This window comes from Pygocentrus nattereri, chromosome 20 (genome assembly GCF_015220715.1).
Source record: "Pygocentrus nattereri isolate fPygNat1 chromosome 20, fPygNat1.pri, whole genome shotgun sequence".
NCBI lineage: Eukaryota > Metazoa > Chordata > Actinopteri > Characiformes > Serrasalmidae > Pygocentrus > Pygocentrus nattereri.
Window position 1 is genome coordinate 22323777 of NC_051230.1, and position 18732 is coordinate 22342508.

Below are 18732 nucleotides of genomic sequence, written 5' to 3' on the forward strand. Positions count from 1 at the left end.
TTAATTAATTTTATAAAGCTGCACTATGTAAGAGTTTATAATTCGATTTAGCATCCCAGTCATAAACATCGAGCCAGACCTTTTTTTCACTTGTGCGTATGGTGTTGCTATGTAAAATGTATGACGTGGCACTGAAAATTCCAGTGAAACTCAAGACATTTATTTCAGCTATCTCAGTGTGACTAACACCATTTTAAAGCATGCTTTATTTTCTCCTGACTTAGAAATGATAAAAATCTTATAGTGCAGCTTTAAATAATACAGATATTATAGCACTGGGGGTGGAGCCACCCTTAATAGTTTAGTTTTGCATTAGTTATTTACCTCTTATTTGTATTATTTTTCATTCATTTTCTTTATAAAGTATTTTATTTGATATAATAGCTACATGATATGAGATCATGAAGGTTTGGTTTGGATACATTATACATGCTCTTGTTATTTTTACCATGACAGTGTTCTGTACTCAAAACCATTAGCTCAGCCTACGTTGCTGTCGAAGTTAAACACTGCTATCTGAATATTTCTATTTTTGCTATTTTCTGTCTCCTACATTATTCACTTAGATAAAATCATATTTATCTGAATACCCGATTTAGTAAATGAATGCTACGATTATGGATGCACAATAATATTGGCATCATATTGCTTATAATATTATCATCATTAAACATATGTTTAGATCTGATTGATATTTCAAACTGATAATTGATGACATTTATTATACCAGCTGAAAGCTGGGCTGCTATGCCAAAATGTCCGCATTTTATTCTTTTTACTGCATTTGTAACCCTAAAACGACTATATTTCTCTGTAATGCTGATCCTGTAGTTCCAATTTCTACACATAAATAAAAATTATTTATAAATGTTCAGCAGATACATGAAAAATATCAGACACTGCATCAGCCCACAAGTCTCATACAATTACATTGGACATTGGATATTTGGATATTCATCTAAAATATGCCCTTTTATGTAATTAGTGCATATAAGTGCAGATTTAGAGGGTGACAAAAAAAAGAGGAAAAGGATTACATAAGGAAAGGCACAGATGCAGACACACAGTAAATAGGACGCAGTAGCATTCCAGATTAAGGGGAGACAGTGTGAGATAATGGCGGGAGATGCTGCGGCTGATAGGGCGACTGGCGTACATACCGAGTCCTGTGTGGGCAGGGAGAGGCTGCTAGCCCTCACGTCCTCCACATCCGGCTCCATGTTCTCCTTCTCCTCCCCAGGGGAGGGCAGGGCGTCCTGTCCCGAGCACGTGCTCACCAGGTCCGGCAGGCTGGTGGACGGGTACTTGTGGAAGTCCACTTCAGACTCGTCCTGAAGCGGCGCAAGCAGAGAATCCAAGCAGGTTGGAAAGAAAGAGAGAGAGTGAGAGTGAGTGCGCGCGGTGTAAAAGAGCCCGGGTTTATTTTTAACTTTATCTATGAAAGCCACACGGCAAGCACATTAAGATTTCCCCTCTTCAATTTTTTAGAGGCTTCAAGCTGACGCTCGGCCGTTGGAACAGTTGGATTGCTGTGGATGCAGCTGCATTTGGAAAGACATTTCATGTGCAAAACTCCTTTAAAACGAGCAGGAATACTCATTGCATATACTGGGACATAATGAAGAAATCAAACCGGGACAATGCATGAGTCTGTATGTCGGGTTTCTTTTTTTAAACATACCCTGCTAGCCACCACCAGCTGCACCAGGCCTGCCGTAGACCGGAGAACAGCCACAGCTTCCTGATGAGAGAGGCCCACCAGGGAGTGACCGTTGATCATCAGCAGCTCGTCACCTGCTTTCAATCGCCCATCCCTTTGATAAAAAGACCAAGGCTCATGTTTATGCATCTTCTTATTATTTTTTATTAAATCATATTGCATAAAAATGATCAAATGTTCAGTTAATAGTTTAAAAAAACAAAATCACAAAGCCTAGAACTTCATGTACTGTTTTTTCTCGGTATCAGACAAAAATAATTAATGATGCACGCTTCTAACCATTGGCAGTGCAGTCCCATAAAAACATTATGATCAACAATTAACTCAACTGAAAATACTTGGAACCGACTGTGGCAGAGACCTACAAACAATACAAACACTACATTTGGAAGAAAAAAAAATAGACTATTGGCTATTAAAGACAATAAACAAATAAAAAGATAATAGATGTTTAAAAGCCCTTCATCCACAAGATAAGGAAAAGTTAGAGTTTATGCCTGCTGTCAAAATATTGCAAATTGTCATGTTTGATATCACAGGCTGTACCAGACAACATACTGATCTCCAAAACTCTAGACCAGCAATCTTTTAGGATCACTGTAGCCTGGATAAAGTGTTTAGACTTTATGATAAAATCAATGTGACCACAATTAAAACTCTTCAAAATACAACAATGGAAATGGGCAGAAAGGCCATTCTAAAAGTCGGGACAAAATCTGGAAAACTGTTCTTATTCTAAAAATCTGCCTATAGTTTTTATATGTTGCATTTACAGCAGAACCATTGGGGGTCATGGTTCTGTTGGGTTCCCATACTATACAAAACAGTGCATTGAAAGTGACTGTCAGCATATATTCCATTTATAAATAATGGCAAAGAAACATCACATTAAATAATAAAAGTTGTTCACTATCTAATTTCCAGACCTTGATGGCATCATTGAAATTTAGCACGACCTGAAGACAAGTTGCCTTGAATACATTCCCAAATAGAAGAAAGCTGGTATCTAGCTGGCTAAAGAGGAGCAGAGACAAGAGTGCGCATGTTTCACTTTCTCATTGAAAGGTAAACATACACGCATAACCGTCTAAGCACTGGACTTATCGTTAATAGTTTGTAAGTTGGATCCCTGGGGATGCCACAGCCATCCGTGGTCGAGTGTCCAGGACAGCATAATTTTCATGCAGTAAAATCAAGCCATTTCCACCAGTGGCAAAAAGTGCGATGGGATTGTCCAGCTGGCCTAAAGCCTCAATGATCTCTCATGGAAGAGACCTCAGAAGAAATCCTCGGCATTGCTACGTACTTGCATAGGACAAGGAAGTAACCACTGCCACCATGAACTGTTACAGTGAGATCTTTCTGCTGGAACAGGCTCTCAGAGTAAACAAGCAGTGATTTGATGGATGTCTCTGTGTTCTTTAAAAAGGTTCTCCTAAACAATACAACAGAATCTAGGTGGATGAAATATGTACTTCTATTGTTTATGGTGGGCTGTGGTTCCATATAATTATCCGTTTCAAACTTAAAAATGTTATATCCCAACAATGAGGCCCAATCATGATGGTCCTGTCTGACCTCTCTAGATATAACACCACTCTCACTGCAGGGGCTCTAAAGGGGCTGCACAAATTTTCTTCATAGAGACACTTGGTTTCTCATGGGCTCATATATCTTAAGCTCAGGGAACTTTTTTGAGGCATGTAAAATAATTTCGAGGCACAAACCGCAAAGCCTCATTTTTCTTTCTTAACGGTTCCTCCTTAACTTAGAATATTACCGGGGGGATCCATTCAAATGTTTGGAGACAAGTGATCTTAATCTAATGCAGTTCTTGGCTCATTACAATCCAGTTGTTGTGCTTTTGCAAGCCTCTGCCAACGTGTGGTTTAATGATTTGCAAAGAGAAGCAAGTCAGCAAATTCCGTAACATGTTACAGCTTTAAACACAGTCTGTGTTTAGGCGTAGTCGGCAAGATGTTTGTGGATAGAGGGGGAAAAGACGGGGTGCAGGAACTAAAGGAATATAGGAATTCCCCACAGTTTAACATTTGTCAGTTATAGCTACATATAAGTGTTGTGCCACATTTTTGTGCTTGTACAAGTCATAGAATAAGTGCAAGGACCAGGCTGATATATTAGCAATTTACAGTGTAATCCTGCACAACACACACTTCCATTCACACATGTATACATTAAAGACCATTTTCGAGTGCAAACAGCAAAAAATGGATGGAGATCCTGGAAGTGTTGCTGACTGCATATAGGTATGGCTAATTTAGCCAGGTGTTAGGCAGTCAGAGGGAGATCTAGTTGATTCATGCGAGTCTAATCTCTGAAGTGCAAGTACAAAACAGAGTCTTGAGTATGTGAGGTGGGATTTGAGTCTGGGTTGAGTTTGGAGTGCCTTGGGTGCAAATCCCACTCAGGAACTCTTGAAGCAAAAACTCAGATTGTTTATTTGTTAAACCTTTTTATGTTTTCTTAAGCATTTTATGTCATTCCAGTACTGTAATTATGCCATTTTACTGTACTGTGATGGAGTACAGCACTCCATCAGTCACATTTGTAGTGAATGCTTTAGGAATTATAGTCCATTCAACACAATTTTTGAACTGTGGTAATCTAGTTGCTGCTGAACTTGTTGTTATGCTGAAAAAATGCCAGTATTAAAATAATTTTAAATAAACCTTTAAACTGTTTACACAATTACCTCACTATGGACCAGAGGAAAACTCACTTTTAACCTACTGCATCTATTTACTTCTATATTATAGATTAAAATAATGAATGCATTTTAAAGTAAGAATTTATATTAATACAACACAGCAAACAAACAAAAACATAACTTTCTTGCCTGACTTTTAAAAACAGATTTTGTTCGGACATGGGCATTATTAAGAGGTCACCAACCAAGTGACTTTTAGAACAGATTTTGGACATCCATTAACATTCATCATATGGCCCTGACTGACTTGAGTATTTTTAAAACGATTTTGAATGTCCAAGGATGGGCTTTGCTCACTGGGAAAAAACAGTGATGTTCAACACAGCTTTAAATAACAAGTCTTATAAAATATTTCAGTCTGTACATGTAGTTAATGCAGTGTTTTATATTAGCGGACAACTTCGACAGCACTGAGCTAGCTAGCATTCTTGTTATCCAAACTACATGCTAGCCAGCTCTCAAGTTTTTTTGTCTTTTGAGGTAGCTTTTAGAGGAGTTAAACACATACACTATGTGGCCAAAAGTATTCACTCATTTGCCTTCACACGCATATGAAATTGAGTGAGATCCCATTCTTAATCCCTAGGGTTTAATATGATGTCAGCCCACCCTTTGCACGCCATAATCCCCCCTCCACCAAACTTTACACTTGGCACAATGCAGTCAGACAAGTACCGTTCTCCTGGCAAACTCCGAGTCATCCATCGGATTGCCAGATGGAGAAGCGTGATTTGTCACTGCAAAGAACACGTCTCTACTGCTGTAGAGTCCAGTGGCTGCGCTTTACACCACAACGTTTGCATTGCGCTTGGTGATGTAAGGCTTGGATGCAGCTGCTCGGCCATGGAAAGCTATTCCATGAAGCTCTCTACACACGGTTCTTGAGCTAATCTGAATGCCACATGAACTTTGGAGGTCTGTAGTGATTGACTCTGCAGAAAGTTGGCGACCTCCTAGTGGGGAAATTTCACGACTATCACGTGGTACCACGCTGGAATTCACTGAGCTCCTGAAAGCAACCCATTCTTTCACAAATGTTTGTAGAAGCAGTCTGAATGCCTAGGTGCTTGGTTTTATACACCTGTGGCCATGGAAATGACTGGAACACCTGAATTAAATTATTTGGATGGGTTTTGGAAATATAGTGCATCACCACCGTTTTGAACAACTGGGACTCAGTAAGCTTCTTCAGAATCAAGCATTTCAGGTCAAACCACTCCCACTGACTTAGTTTAAATATTAACACACTTTGTTGTTGGAAAATGAAGGCAACAGTCAAAACTGCTACACAGAGACAGAGACCTCGGAGGATTGCTGAAAGAATAAATACCTGCAAAAGAATAGATTATTTCAACGCATAAAAGTCAGCTGTATGTACGGTAGATAGAGGGGTGCAAAATCTGCCTTGATGCAGCTGCAATATGCACTCAAAATGCTTGTTACTGTAAACTCCCAATGTTTTGAGCTGGAGAAAAATGACCCGCTTCTGCAATGTTTTGGTGGAAAACAACTTACACCGACACCTCTTCGTCGCAGAACTTTCATTTTCCCTTTTGTCCTGAGCTTGTTGATAGCTTCACTACTGCACTGTGCCTTTTAAACCCTGCACCTCTAAAAGTACAGAGCAGGAAGTAACGAGGCCTTTGCATAGTTTGCTTTAATAAACTGAACATTACTCCAAGCACTCTGCACAACTGTTTTAAGGCACAATTTGCCCCTGCTCACGTACCCAAGTCTGGCCCACTGTATTAAAACCAGTTTGGAAAACTCATGGTGCCATTTTTGGTACTCAGCACAGCTAATCATTATACCACAAGTCAGTAATAAATAACACTGCTGCTAACAATGTGGTAATACAGCTGTATATTCCAAACTGGCCTAAACATGGATGCTGCAGTGGCTTTGAAGATTAATGAGTGTCCTGGAGTGCACTCGAGTCGCCATGACGCTTTGCATATGGATAAAACGTTGATGAAACAGTATCACCACAGCGCTCGCGGTTGCCACGACAGCACATGATTGCCTCTTAACGATGGAGCTTGAGAGCAGGATGTTACCTCTGAGCGGCTCCTCCTTCTTCCACATGGGCCACCACGATTCCATGTGGAGAGCGCTTAGAGCCGCGGCCGCCTGTAATCTGAATGCCCATGCCATCCTGCCCCTTCACCATGTGCATCTTCCAGATACGACTCCCCTCTCTAGGCTGAAAAAGACATAAGAGGAAGACAGGGAGGGAGTAAGAATCTTAATGAATAACGCTAACTTATTCAGAAAGCACATCTAGCTTTTTTTTTTTATGAAAGTTTTTCATAAATGAGCGTCTTTGCACTGCAAGTTAAAAGGGGAAGTTGTAGAGAATTCACAATTTAGTATAATTTCCATCCATGTTATTTACTACAGTACCCAGCATGCATTATGCAAATACATCATAGAAATACTCAGAATCCCTAAGACGTTTAACAAATCCTGACGGATAGCCACTGAGAGGCTAATAAAGCCTGCTGTGATGCTAGCTAGTGCTCAACTGGTTGCCTTCTTGGGAATTATGCCATATCCCACGCATTTTATTCTCTTGTCTATCCATAGCATTCAAACCTTTCAGACCCACAGTTAAATCACAGTTAAGTGTTGTTAGGCATGACGAGGAGTGTGGTATAAAACCCACTTAACTGTGATAAGATTCCTGTAAGGCAAGGCATCAAGTGTCTTCTTGATCTGATAAACTGCAAGAAAGTTCAATATATACTCCAATGTTCAATAAATAATTGATTTCATCATTAATAACAATCACAAGTAACTTTAACTCTACATAACAGTCAAAAACCATTGCAAAAACAGTGTTAGAAAAGAATTCACTTAATGTGTGGCGTCATACATGTATATTGATTACTTCACTATAGCTTCAAATGTGGCTCAGCTAAATCAGGTTTTAGAAACAGAATTATCAATTTTATTACGGCTGTTTTATGTTAACAGTTTCAAATGAAACCAAGGTGTGACCCTCCCCCCCCACACTTTTGAAGGGCAGTGTGTTTCCTCGTTTCCTCCACCACAGCCTAAATCAGGCTCAGCGGAGTCATGGTTTGTCTTTATGGAGAAACAGTCAGGGATACAATTTCATCCCGCTCAAACCAAACCCCTGATCCACCAAGCACCAGCTGTTTTGTTGGCTTAAATTAGATTACGGTTGTCAAAGTATTTTTCTGCACTGGCAATGACTCACGTGTGAAAAACTACTAACAACATTTCTGACAGACGCCAACCTCCCTCTTCCCCAATTACCGCTCATCAGCAAAAACATCAGTGTCTGCTCAAAGCTCGTCTGTTCCTACAGCTCCCTAAAAAAGGAAACATCATCTCTAAAACTGCATTCAAGGTGATTAGAAAGAAAGCAAACCGATGTGTTTTCCATCCTGCTTGCTTGAATCCATTTTGATCCAGGCTGCTTCCTTTTTGGAGAGCTCTATAAATAAAGTGAGAGACTTTTAGGAGCACCTGCCTCTGGCAGCTAGTGAAGCCAAATCCTTCTCTAGCCATCTTAAACTGTCCTGAGTAACGCTTCATTAATCTCAGTGTGTCTGCTGCCATCACGGTCACTGGAAGTAGAGGAAGGTTCTAGAAGTGGAATGTGCTAGGTCTTTCAGCGGGCAAAATAACTGACCTGTCCTTGTTCTGCATTAGGCACGCAGAAGAGTGACCCTTAAATACAGTCTCAGTATCTATGCAGCACTCCTCTGTATTTTTAGATTATATATTATTATATAGATTGTATTATTTTAGAGAGTGCGGACTTTTATTTAGCAAAAACAGCATCTGAGAGATGCAAACATAGGCACAAATATTCATATTTCAACAAAAAAAATGATGCACAACACAGCCTATATATTCAATCATTATTCTATCATGGATGCTTTGTAAAAGCTGTAAGAAAGCAGGGACATTAGATAAAAACTACACACAATCCATCCCACAAGATAATTATCGGTCTCTCTTTACTTGAATAGTCCACTATAGTCTCCTACAGATTATCTACAGATGTTCAACTTCTTAACAAACTATCTGCTGAAACCTGATTCTAAACAGTGGTGGGGCTAGAATTTGGACCAGGGTTAGGGCTATAGGACCCAGATGAGGATTTGGTTTAGGTTTGGGGTTGAGGTTAGGGCCAGGTTTAGAGTTAAAGAATATTAGTGTTAATTTAGTAGATATTTAGTAAAATGTAACTTGAAAATAAATTACGTGTTTACAAAGAATCTAAAGTGGACTATCCAAATAGTGTTACTTAAATTTCATTTAAATTAAATGACACTTTCTAAATGTGTTCTTTTTCACAAAAACTCAGCTGTGCAATTCAAATAAGAGGGAATATTTGGAAAAGACATTTATGCTTGGAAAAGCTGAAGGTAAAATAAAATTGTTACAGCTATATGAGCAGACAAAAGCTTAAACGGAGCATATTACTTTCAAGAAATTAATAAGGTTCATTTACATTTACAGCATTTAGCGGCTGCATGTTTCAGTTTTGTAGCAGTTTCAATGACTGCAGCATCCCACTTTTATGAGATGTTTCTTGTTGTTTTCAAGGGAACTTGATAACTTGCTTCTGTTAGTTTGGTGTTGAGTTGTCCATAGGTCTCCTACAAGCACTGAATGTGTCCTCTCCTTTTAATGTTATTGATATTACTGATATTGCTAGCCTCAGCACTGTATCTTGCTGGATATATTTCAGTGATAAATATAGTCACAATACAGAAGCTGGAACTTCAAAATTTTATCAAAATACCTATCAACTGAAATTTAAAAGCTGTAATTGAACAAGCGGGGTACAATCATTTAGTCATAGAAACAGCATGCAGGCAGCTGGTCTTTAGGCTGGAATTACAAATGGTTGGCGAATGTGTTAATGATGTTAAAAAAAAGTAACTGTTTTTTGCATGAATGTGTTATGACTACACTGTCACTACTCCTAAAGACTCACTCACATTTAACAGGCTGAAAACTTCAGTTCTGAAAACTTCAGAGCAGTTCTTGCAATGACACCACATGTTGCTATTCTAACGTTATTCTAATGTTATTCTAACAGGCAACGTGGCTACTGTTGCGTGTCCTACTTCATTTTGCTGTGCAATAAGTTGCACTACAAGTAATTCAGGCTAGATTTGTAACATAATTTTATTTCTCTACCAATATTCCATCCTGTATTTTCTGCCGGTATTGGCTTGATGCTGATACTGGGTATCAGATCAGTGCCAACTTTCAAATGTTCCAGAATGGCAGTTTAAAGCAACCTGTGTGAAGCATCATGCAGTATCTACTATAGGAAGAAGGTAGTATTACAGGTCTGTATTAAATCACAGTGCTACAACAGAATCTATTAGACTACCTCAGCCCAGGGTAGTCAGCACTGGCTTTCGTTAAAGTTTAAATTTACAGACAGCTTGTATTCAACAAAATGGTCAGAGGTGCACCCCAAACACCTACTACAGCTACTGTAATCTCCATTATGTGTAAATAAATGTGGTCCTGCTCGCCACCCCTTTCCATTAATCTGATGTACTGACCTGGCCCGGACACATGAAAGGAACGGAGAATGCTACAGCCCTTCTTTTTCATGCTAATCTACTCACATCAAAAGTGTTCAATTATACCACAGAATGCGGGGATTCAACTCTCCATTGTAAATCCCACTCTCGCCGCCTCCTTGTCACATCTGACACTAAGACGAAGAGAAACAAGAATGCAAGGAAGTAAACCATATTTACCTGCAGCAGTAAAGCTGCCTTACATTTCTTATAAAACACACTGGAATATTAGGCCTATATCCTGTATCTGTCTCTGATGAACATGTAAGAAATAAAGGTAACATAAAGAAAGAATTAAAAATATCTCTGCACTGGCTTTGCATGAACTACCAAATATTCCTAAATCATTCTTACAGGAAAGACAAGCTCAGGTAGAATTTGCAGATTAAGGTGATCCAACTTGCCATTTTTAGCTGAGCAGGATCAAAGCTTTCCTCATGGTAATACTGAAAATAGAAGCCTATGAATTTTCAAAGACAATCACATTGAGTTTGGTCTAAAAATAAGCTGGCTATTGATTTCATCTGGCACAGCGTAATGCTTAACCTAACTGATTAAATTTAATGCCGGCTGTGGGATGCAGTGACGCTAATCTGCAAATCGAAGAAAAAAAAAAAAAACTATGCTGGTGTAACTCTTAGGGTTATTTTTATAATGCTTTATAACAACACGTGAGATTCAAGCCAAGTTTGAAAGCAAAGCCTGAGAAGGTTCACAGAGCGAAGCACTTAGACTGACTGTGGGTTTAGAGCCATTTGCTGAAATAACAACATCAGTACATGAATACAATCTAAATCAGAAATTAAAGGCAAAGTCCTGTTTTGGTTTATGTTTAGCTTCTAGCTAAATTGTAGGGATGTGTCTAAGCATTTTCTTGCTTACTTTAATGTTGTATATTTGTTGATACCGGTCTGATCTTTGTTTTCTCATAGATAATACAGTCATTGACATAAAACGTGCCTCATGGAAAACTGAAGGTGACGTTCCCTAAAAACAAAGTCACAGGAGTGTTTGTTGTGCATGCCTGTGGTGGCATCCCATTCGCTCACTTTACATAGAGATGCTGAAATGAAATGTGGCTAGTTTAAACACAAAACAGGGGCACTACAGATATTCCAAATTTTCATATTCCATAAAACAGTCCACGCTGCACACATTTACACTTCTGAGTTGTCTGAATATGAACTTCACTTCAAAATCAAAACCAAAACAAACACATGAGATTAGTAAGGGTGCGTGATATAGTCCAGGGCACCCCCCGAGTAATTTACAGCCTCCGATTTGCCATTTCTGTCCTGTGTTTGTGGCTGTGGCTTTCATATGAGTTGTGAATCTTTCATACAGGCATAATGCTTAGAGAAGAAACCGAGCACCACCAACGCTGCTGTGTCTGATTCACTTGTACCACTACAACACACACTAACATGCCACTACAACTGCTGAAAGTGATCCACCACACAGATAATACCTGCTCTGTGGTGGTCCTGTGGGGGTCCTGACTACTGAAGAACAGGGCGAAAGGGGGCTAACAAAGTATGCAGAGAAACAGATGTACGACAGTCAGTAAGTGTTGAACTGCGAAGTGCACCTACACAGTAAGCTGATCAAATGGACGATGACTGTAGATACGAGGAGATGAGCCTCCCCACCTCCACCATTCCCAAGACACCTTTAAAAAAACATACACAGCTACATCAACGCTTCTTTGTGCAGGTTTAGAAGCAGCTTGTTCCATGTCCATGTAAAGTGTCATGGAAACGGGCAAATCCCTTACCAGCAGCAATTAAGCTCTGGGAGAAATGATTTAACATTGACTTGAGGACTAAGAGAAGTTCTGTAAATTGCCTTGATATAATGTATAAAGCAGGTCTGGACTGGGAACTAAATTCAGCCTTGAACTCTTTGGACCAGCCCATTACAACCACAAGGTCCTCCCATCTCACCAACTGGGAGTAAGCCTGCTATCTGCTATCAAAGTGCATGCATATTTTCAAACAACAGTAAACAGCGTTTATCTCTTTAAAATACATGTGCATGAACACAAAGACACTGTGGCTGAGAACTGAAGTGCTAGTTAATTAGCTAGCTAATAATTAGCCTGGGTGTCATAGCACATTAACATTAAGCCAGCCATCTACAGCCTTAGTATACAAGAAGAACGAATGAACCTGCTAATTCAGCCTCCTGCACCTCAGCCCTGAGGTTCCTCACTCTAATATTCAAACAAGTCATGTATTATTTCTTTCTTTCCACAGTTTAACTTACCAAGTTTTATCATTGCGCTATATTTTGTGGGTGGTGGCTGATGGCCACATACACAATGCAGTGGTCTACTAATAATTCCTAGATATGTACTCCAGCATTCGTCTCCCACACGCTATTTGTCCTGAGCAGTCTCCATTAATTTTATATAGCACTACATCAGAAACGACCAGGCATTTCTCTCTCTCATTCTCTCAGCGCCCCACTGAGAATTCTCTCAGAGTGCCAGAAGCTCCCTCTTGTGGACAATCTGGTTAAGCATGAGTGAGTGAGTAAGTTAGTGAGTGAGTTAGTGAGTTGGTGGGTTAGTTAATGAGTTACAAGCTAGGTCCATGACATGCTTTGTATCTAAAAATATTTATTTTGGTAAATTTATCACGTTTTAGTTCAGCCAAAAGGTTCAAGGTGAAATAACTTTGAAATCACTAGGCTAGTTTCTTGGTTAGGTTCATTTTTGGCCTCATTTTTATAACTCAGTATTTCAGTGTGCTTGAAGGGACACTCAGAAAAGCGTAACGTGACAATTTAATCATGATCATGATAATATGTTATTATTTCCCAGCAGCAAGCCTACTTTGTTGATTTAGCACTGAGCCTTGTCTTTATACTGCTTTAAACTGACACATTAGAGTCAAAGCGTGTTTTGAATGCAGAGCCTGAGAAAGCTAGAACTCTCAGCGCACAGCACTTAGACTTGCTGACAGGTAAGCAAACAATCCGACTCCTTCAGCATGTGTTCACATGTTGGCACTAGCCTTTTCTATAGAACTTGGTGGGAACAGAGATGACTTATAATGAAAGGCTGCCGGCTAGGATGAATCACTGACATTACAAGCCTGAGTGCTGAAATTAACCAGCCGGATCCCTCCCTAGCTCCACATTCCCACAACGTTGCTCCACCTGCCCCGAACACTATAGGCATGCACCCCACCAGCACGTGGCTTAACGGATTCTTTTTTCTGCATTCACAAATGAGGCATAAGCAACCCCACACAAAATGAACAAATATGCCATGTTTGTAGACTAGTTATTATATGACCAAATACAAAAATGATTTAAGATGTTTTGTTCTGACCTGAATCCTGTTTGAATGGGTTTCATAGTCATGCCTTAAACACATACAGCAGCCTACCTGCTAAGACCTCTTCAGTGAATACTATTCATGACATTTTGTTATCAAAAGTGCTAAACAAAAGTCCACAGAACGGGGCACTAAAATCCCAGAAAAATGCCTGCTCAACAGCTTCCAGACAGTTTAGACTGTCGCTGGGCTTTTGCTAAGACTGTGTGAGAAACCTGTGTTTCATTCTGTCCACTGTAAAAAAGAAGACATTTATAATGTTAAGCAGACCCAAGGCCTGGTTCTCTAAAGCGGTTTGTCCAAAAAAAATAATAAAGAAATAAAAAGCTTCTGCTCCACTTGGTCCACAGAACCAAAATCATCTTTCTCCTTTGAAATCCCATGAGATTGGTCAAGATCAAACTGCTTGAACTTCTGGTGTGATGGCTTTGAGCTGTTATGAAGAACCGCTAGCACATGAACTCATCTGCCTGAGAAGCCAGAACGGTTATTTTGAGCTAGCAAGCCTCTTTCAGACATCACAAGGCCTATGTGCTCTGGGGAATGCCACAGACGCTATAAGGCTTGATTAGATCAGAAACATATGCACTGAGCCACAATGTGGGGTCCAAAATAATTACATGATTAGCATCAACCCGCTGCTCTTTAAGGCTGTCAAGAAAGATAGTGAGGCTGCATAAATTACTCTATTTGCGAAGTGTTTGGATTAAAATATCTGTTCAATGATTCTACTGATGTAGGAGAAATTTAATCTGCTATTGTCAAAAGGGAAAACATGGAACATGCAGTGGGGTCCAAAACTCTATACTGAATATCTGTATTGTTTTCATTTAAACCTGGAAATAAACAACAAAGTTTTAGATTTTTGAAAAATTATAAACGAAAAGTTGACGAAATGAAGAAGAAAGAAAGATTTTTCACTTTCTCGGTTCAGATGGAAGCAAATTTGTGATACTGACTATATTAAGGCCTTTCTACAAAAAGGCCAGTACATTTTTAGTCTTCTCTCTTACATTACAGCAGATGTTTAGATGACTTTCAGGTGGTTTTGATCTACTGATCAGAAGCTTCTGCGCAAACTTTCCATGCCAGCTCAAGTGCACTCTGTAATTAAAGCTAATGGGGGACATAGCAAATACTAGGAAATTCTGAAATGTATGTGCACATTCAAAGATTCTACTTTTCACTTTGTTATGCTGATCGTGTATTCTGTAATAAAAAAAAAAATCTTTGTGTTGAATCAGAAAAAGAATGCAAAATAGAAGCATTTTCAGCAGTGGTCTCAGTCTCTTATCAAATACAAGATTTCACCAGATATATTTACATTGCTGGATACCTTCATTGAGATTGCACTGGGGAAGAAAAGGCTTTGGCCTTTTGAGCAATGAAAATGACCAGCATCAGACTATGGCCTGAGGAAATATACGTATGTTTTTGTTCTGTATGATTACCGACCATTAATATTCCTAAAAAAAAAAAGAAATAAAAACGATGTAGCTTCTGTTTTGAGTGCAGAGTGTTTGTTAAACATCTAACATGCTTGTCATGTTTTTTCCATAATCAACTTATTATGTAATCACCTGACTATCTAACTATTATTTAAGCTGTAACTATTATTTAAGCTGAGCACAATTATTTAACCTGACTGCAATATTTTCCAATTGTTTGCTTATACTGCAGCTAACAGAATGTGAATTGGGTGTGTTTTCATCTGTTGTGTTGAAGCAAATACATGTAACTAAAATAAAGCGTTCATTAAGACATTATGGGTCTTATGAGTACAACAAACCCTAGAGATGGCAGTAATGTTTGTTTATTTGAGCTCAAACGGTGTCTGTTGTCAGTTTTGAGCTGCTTAAATTTGATGGCTAGATAACAAGATACCAAATTAGTGACCAGCTATCTTGCTGTCTTTAATAGCTGCATACAAACAACAAAAAAGACAATTCAATTGTTAATCACAATTATTTATATGGCAATTAATCTTACTAACAAATGTACATCTTAGTATAAAACAAAACTAAACATTAATGAGTGATTCTAATAATCTATTTGCCAGTATTTTTTTGTTTAGTCTATTAGATGATCTTTTTAATGTGACATATAGTCTGAACATTTTTATGTACTAAATACATACTGGCTTTTAACTGCAGTGTGAACTAGGGGGTGTTATTAAACCAGTATATTAAACCAACAAACTCTCAACCTCTGTCACCACCCTTTTCATTGACATGGTAAAATAAAGGTATCCATTACTCTGCATAACCTCTCCAAGCTCTGAAGCGCTGAAACTGGTGACAGAGAACACATTAAAGGAGTCCAAGCCACCTCCAATTCCCCTTAAGAGACACCAATTGCTTGAGTTATTTCAGGTCCCTGAGCAAGTAAGTGTGCCTTGTCGTCTTCACAGTCATGCAGTAGCACTAGTAATAAATACACCAGCTGTGAAATGTATAATCATCGGATCTTTTAGAAAAGAAGGTTTGTATCTGGGGTGCTCCTCTGGAGTGCTTTGTAATTTCAGTCAGCTGTCCTGACCAAGTTTTCTGCCCCAAATTCAGATTAGGGTGGGTATCATTACATTTTTCCCTAATATTGATGCCAGTACAGACTATTTGATTTCAATAACAATTCCTAAACCATACATTTTCGGTAATTTCTTTTCAATTACAAACCAAAAGTGTGGATTTAACCAGAAATTAGTGTAAGGTGCTGAAAGTGAGAATATTTACAGACCGCAACACAATGCACATTAATAGCATTCTTATAGCCAATCAGCAGTCTAGATTTTGGAAAAAGTATGCATCTTCACGGATGCTAAGACTAATTCAGTATTGCAATATTTTATTTTCTGATATTCAACTGGATTAGAATAATTCAGTTGGTCTCATCAAAGTATTGAATTTCATACCCAGCTCAAGTCCCAACATCTGCCAATACCCAGTCTGATTATGCTATTGTATTTTTTTTAAAGAAGCATCTACACAGTGAACACTAAGAACATTAAAGTTAATGTAATGAAGAATCAACTAAGGTAAGATGTGTTAGGCTGCCAATTACCATAAAATGCTATGGTAAAATGACTTTTTATTATCCAGACTATGATCTTCTATGTGATTCTCTATGAATGTGAAAGCTGGACAATAAACAAGCAAAACAGGAAAAAATATAAATGCTTTTGAAGTTTGGTAGCGATGATGACTTTTGAGAATACCTTTGAGAAAAGCAAAGAAATGTATCCTCAAACAAAATCAAGCCTCACCTCTCACTCCAAATTCAGATAACCAAACTGAAGCTCTCTTATTTTGGACAGATTCTTCAAAAAAAAAATATTCACTGTAAAACACCATTATGCTTGGAGGGACAACAAGCAAAAAGATGGATAGATATAATCAGAGGAATCAAAAACAAGCCATTCAGAAGCCTGAAGATCCAAACAGATGACAGGACTGACACCACTTAACAATAACAATAATGTAGCCAATACTAGCCAATTAAACTAGGCATTTATTGGCTAGGTCATCTGACTGGTCAGTAAACTTAAAATGTACTACCTGGCTAGAAGGTTCACTGCTTATGGACTCAGTCTTGTAGTTCTCCGACAGACGTGAGTAGGAGCGGCTGGGCAAAGTAGCTGTGCTCCCAACCTTCATGTGATTGGGTATTGTCATTGAGGGACCAAAGACTGGTCTCTCCTCAGTCGGCGTATCAACAGGGGTGCTGGTCTCTGGGGTTGTGACCTCTGTCTCCATGGAACTATAACCATTCTCATGCTCAAAATCTCGACTGTCCTTGCTATCCTTGCTGTCTCTGGTGAAGGAGGAACGGGAAATGACGCCAAATTTGCGGGTTCGCTTGCCATTCTGAGTGGGGCTGATCGCAGGCTCTGAGGAGACGCTGCTACAGTGTTCGCTTGGTGTCTCTGCGCAGTTGCCGCCGCTGCCATTGCACGGAGGGAGAGGGGCCTTGCGTTTGATCCTACGCAACATGATCAGGTAGATGCAGCCGCCATTCCAGCACTGGTCCGCCAGATAACTGTACAAGACAGGAGGATTAACAAATCAGTCACAGTCCTTAACTCCAGAATCACACTACAATTACAGATGGGAAGTACACCTGGTCAAAATTACATCTGACATTTAAACAGTCATCAGATTCAGCAAAAAAAATGCAGATTCAAATACAGAAAACCAAACCAAACCTGACAAAAACAGTGCTGAACAAGGTTTCTAGTGTGCTTCTTATTCTCCAGCTTTTAGTTTGAAATTTCCATTCCACCTGAAATGGACCGCAGGTACATTCACACACCTAAAAAAAAATATACTGGGCAGGCGCTTCTATGAATGTAACTGCTGTACCTTTTAAGGTGAACAGGCAATGCAAATAAAAAGTTAACTTCAGCTTTGACCAATTTCTTAAGCCATTTATCTCAAAGATCCCACAGACTTGTGTCTCTGACTGACAGACACTGCTGGAATTTGGAAAATATTACATTCACACTTCAGGACCAGTGGGTCCATTGCTTATCACTCAGCCAGGTCTCCTTGGTCTGGTGTCCATGTTAGGCTAAGGCTAACCCCAAAAGGCAGATAGTTCCTTTGTCTGCTGCCTCAATAACAAAATAGACTACTTCAGATGCAGTGGACTAGACAACAGGAAATGATTGAGGCACTGCAAAAGTGATTGTGACGGACATTTTAAACATCCCTGGCTCAAACACCCAGCTAATGAGGCTAATGTTTGCATTGTTTGCATAGTGTGTTTTTACTTACATATGACAAATGATTATAATGGTTCAGAATAAACTCATAGTTTTGAATTTTAAATAACAGTAAAGTATACTGCTACTTTAGCTACTTGGCTAAGTGCTGCTACACAGTTACAGAAGCCCCTCGTACCAGTTAACGATTAGATTTTTTGCCACATTCCATGTGCGGAAGCGTGCAAACACAAACACATCGTTTTGAATTTTTTTTCTTAAGCACATTTTAAAATCACTGTACAAATGTTGCATTGTATCACACTGTACTGTGATTCTTATATCCTGATTCATACTGTATCATAAAGTTGTTGCCAATACCCAGCCTTGCCCCTAGCTACAATGCACAAGTATAAGAACATGTAAATAACTTTCCATCAAAAAAAAATACACCTTCAGTTCCCTTCTTGGTAGAAACATGCTGCACATTCAAATACATGGAAATGCATTATCAAGACTGTGATCTAAAAAACCTGTTACAGCAGATTAGCTCTTACACAAATCATTAGTAAACCATAGGTCTGCCAGAACAAGAAGGGCAGCAGCAATAAGGAAGCCACAAAACTATGTTGTACATAATATTCAGAGAAAAGCACTTAA

At 39.0% G+C, this 18732-nt stretch overlaps 1 protein-coding gene across 4 annotated transcripts in view; it reads right to left on the reverse strand.

The window, feature by feature from the left end:
* The window catches only part of pdzd2 (PDZ domain containing 2), a 114905-nt gene that overhangs the window by 43348 nt on the left and 52825 nt on the right, over positions 1–18732 (reverse strand). For all 4 annotated transcript variants that reach the window (XM_037531736.1, XM_017716064.2, XM_017716065.2 and 1 more), the window contains 4 exons: positions 16928–17408; positions 6506–6651; positions 1682–1814; positions 1161–1331 (listed from right to left, as the gene is read on the reverse strand). In XM_037531736.1, coding sequence (XP_037387633.1) covers positions 1161–1331; positions 1682–1814; positions 6506–6651; positions 16928–17408 — 931 coding nt within the window. The remainder of the gene's footprint in view (positions 1–1160; positions 1332–1681; positions 1815–6505; positions 6652–16927; positions 17409–18732) is intronic.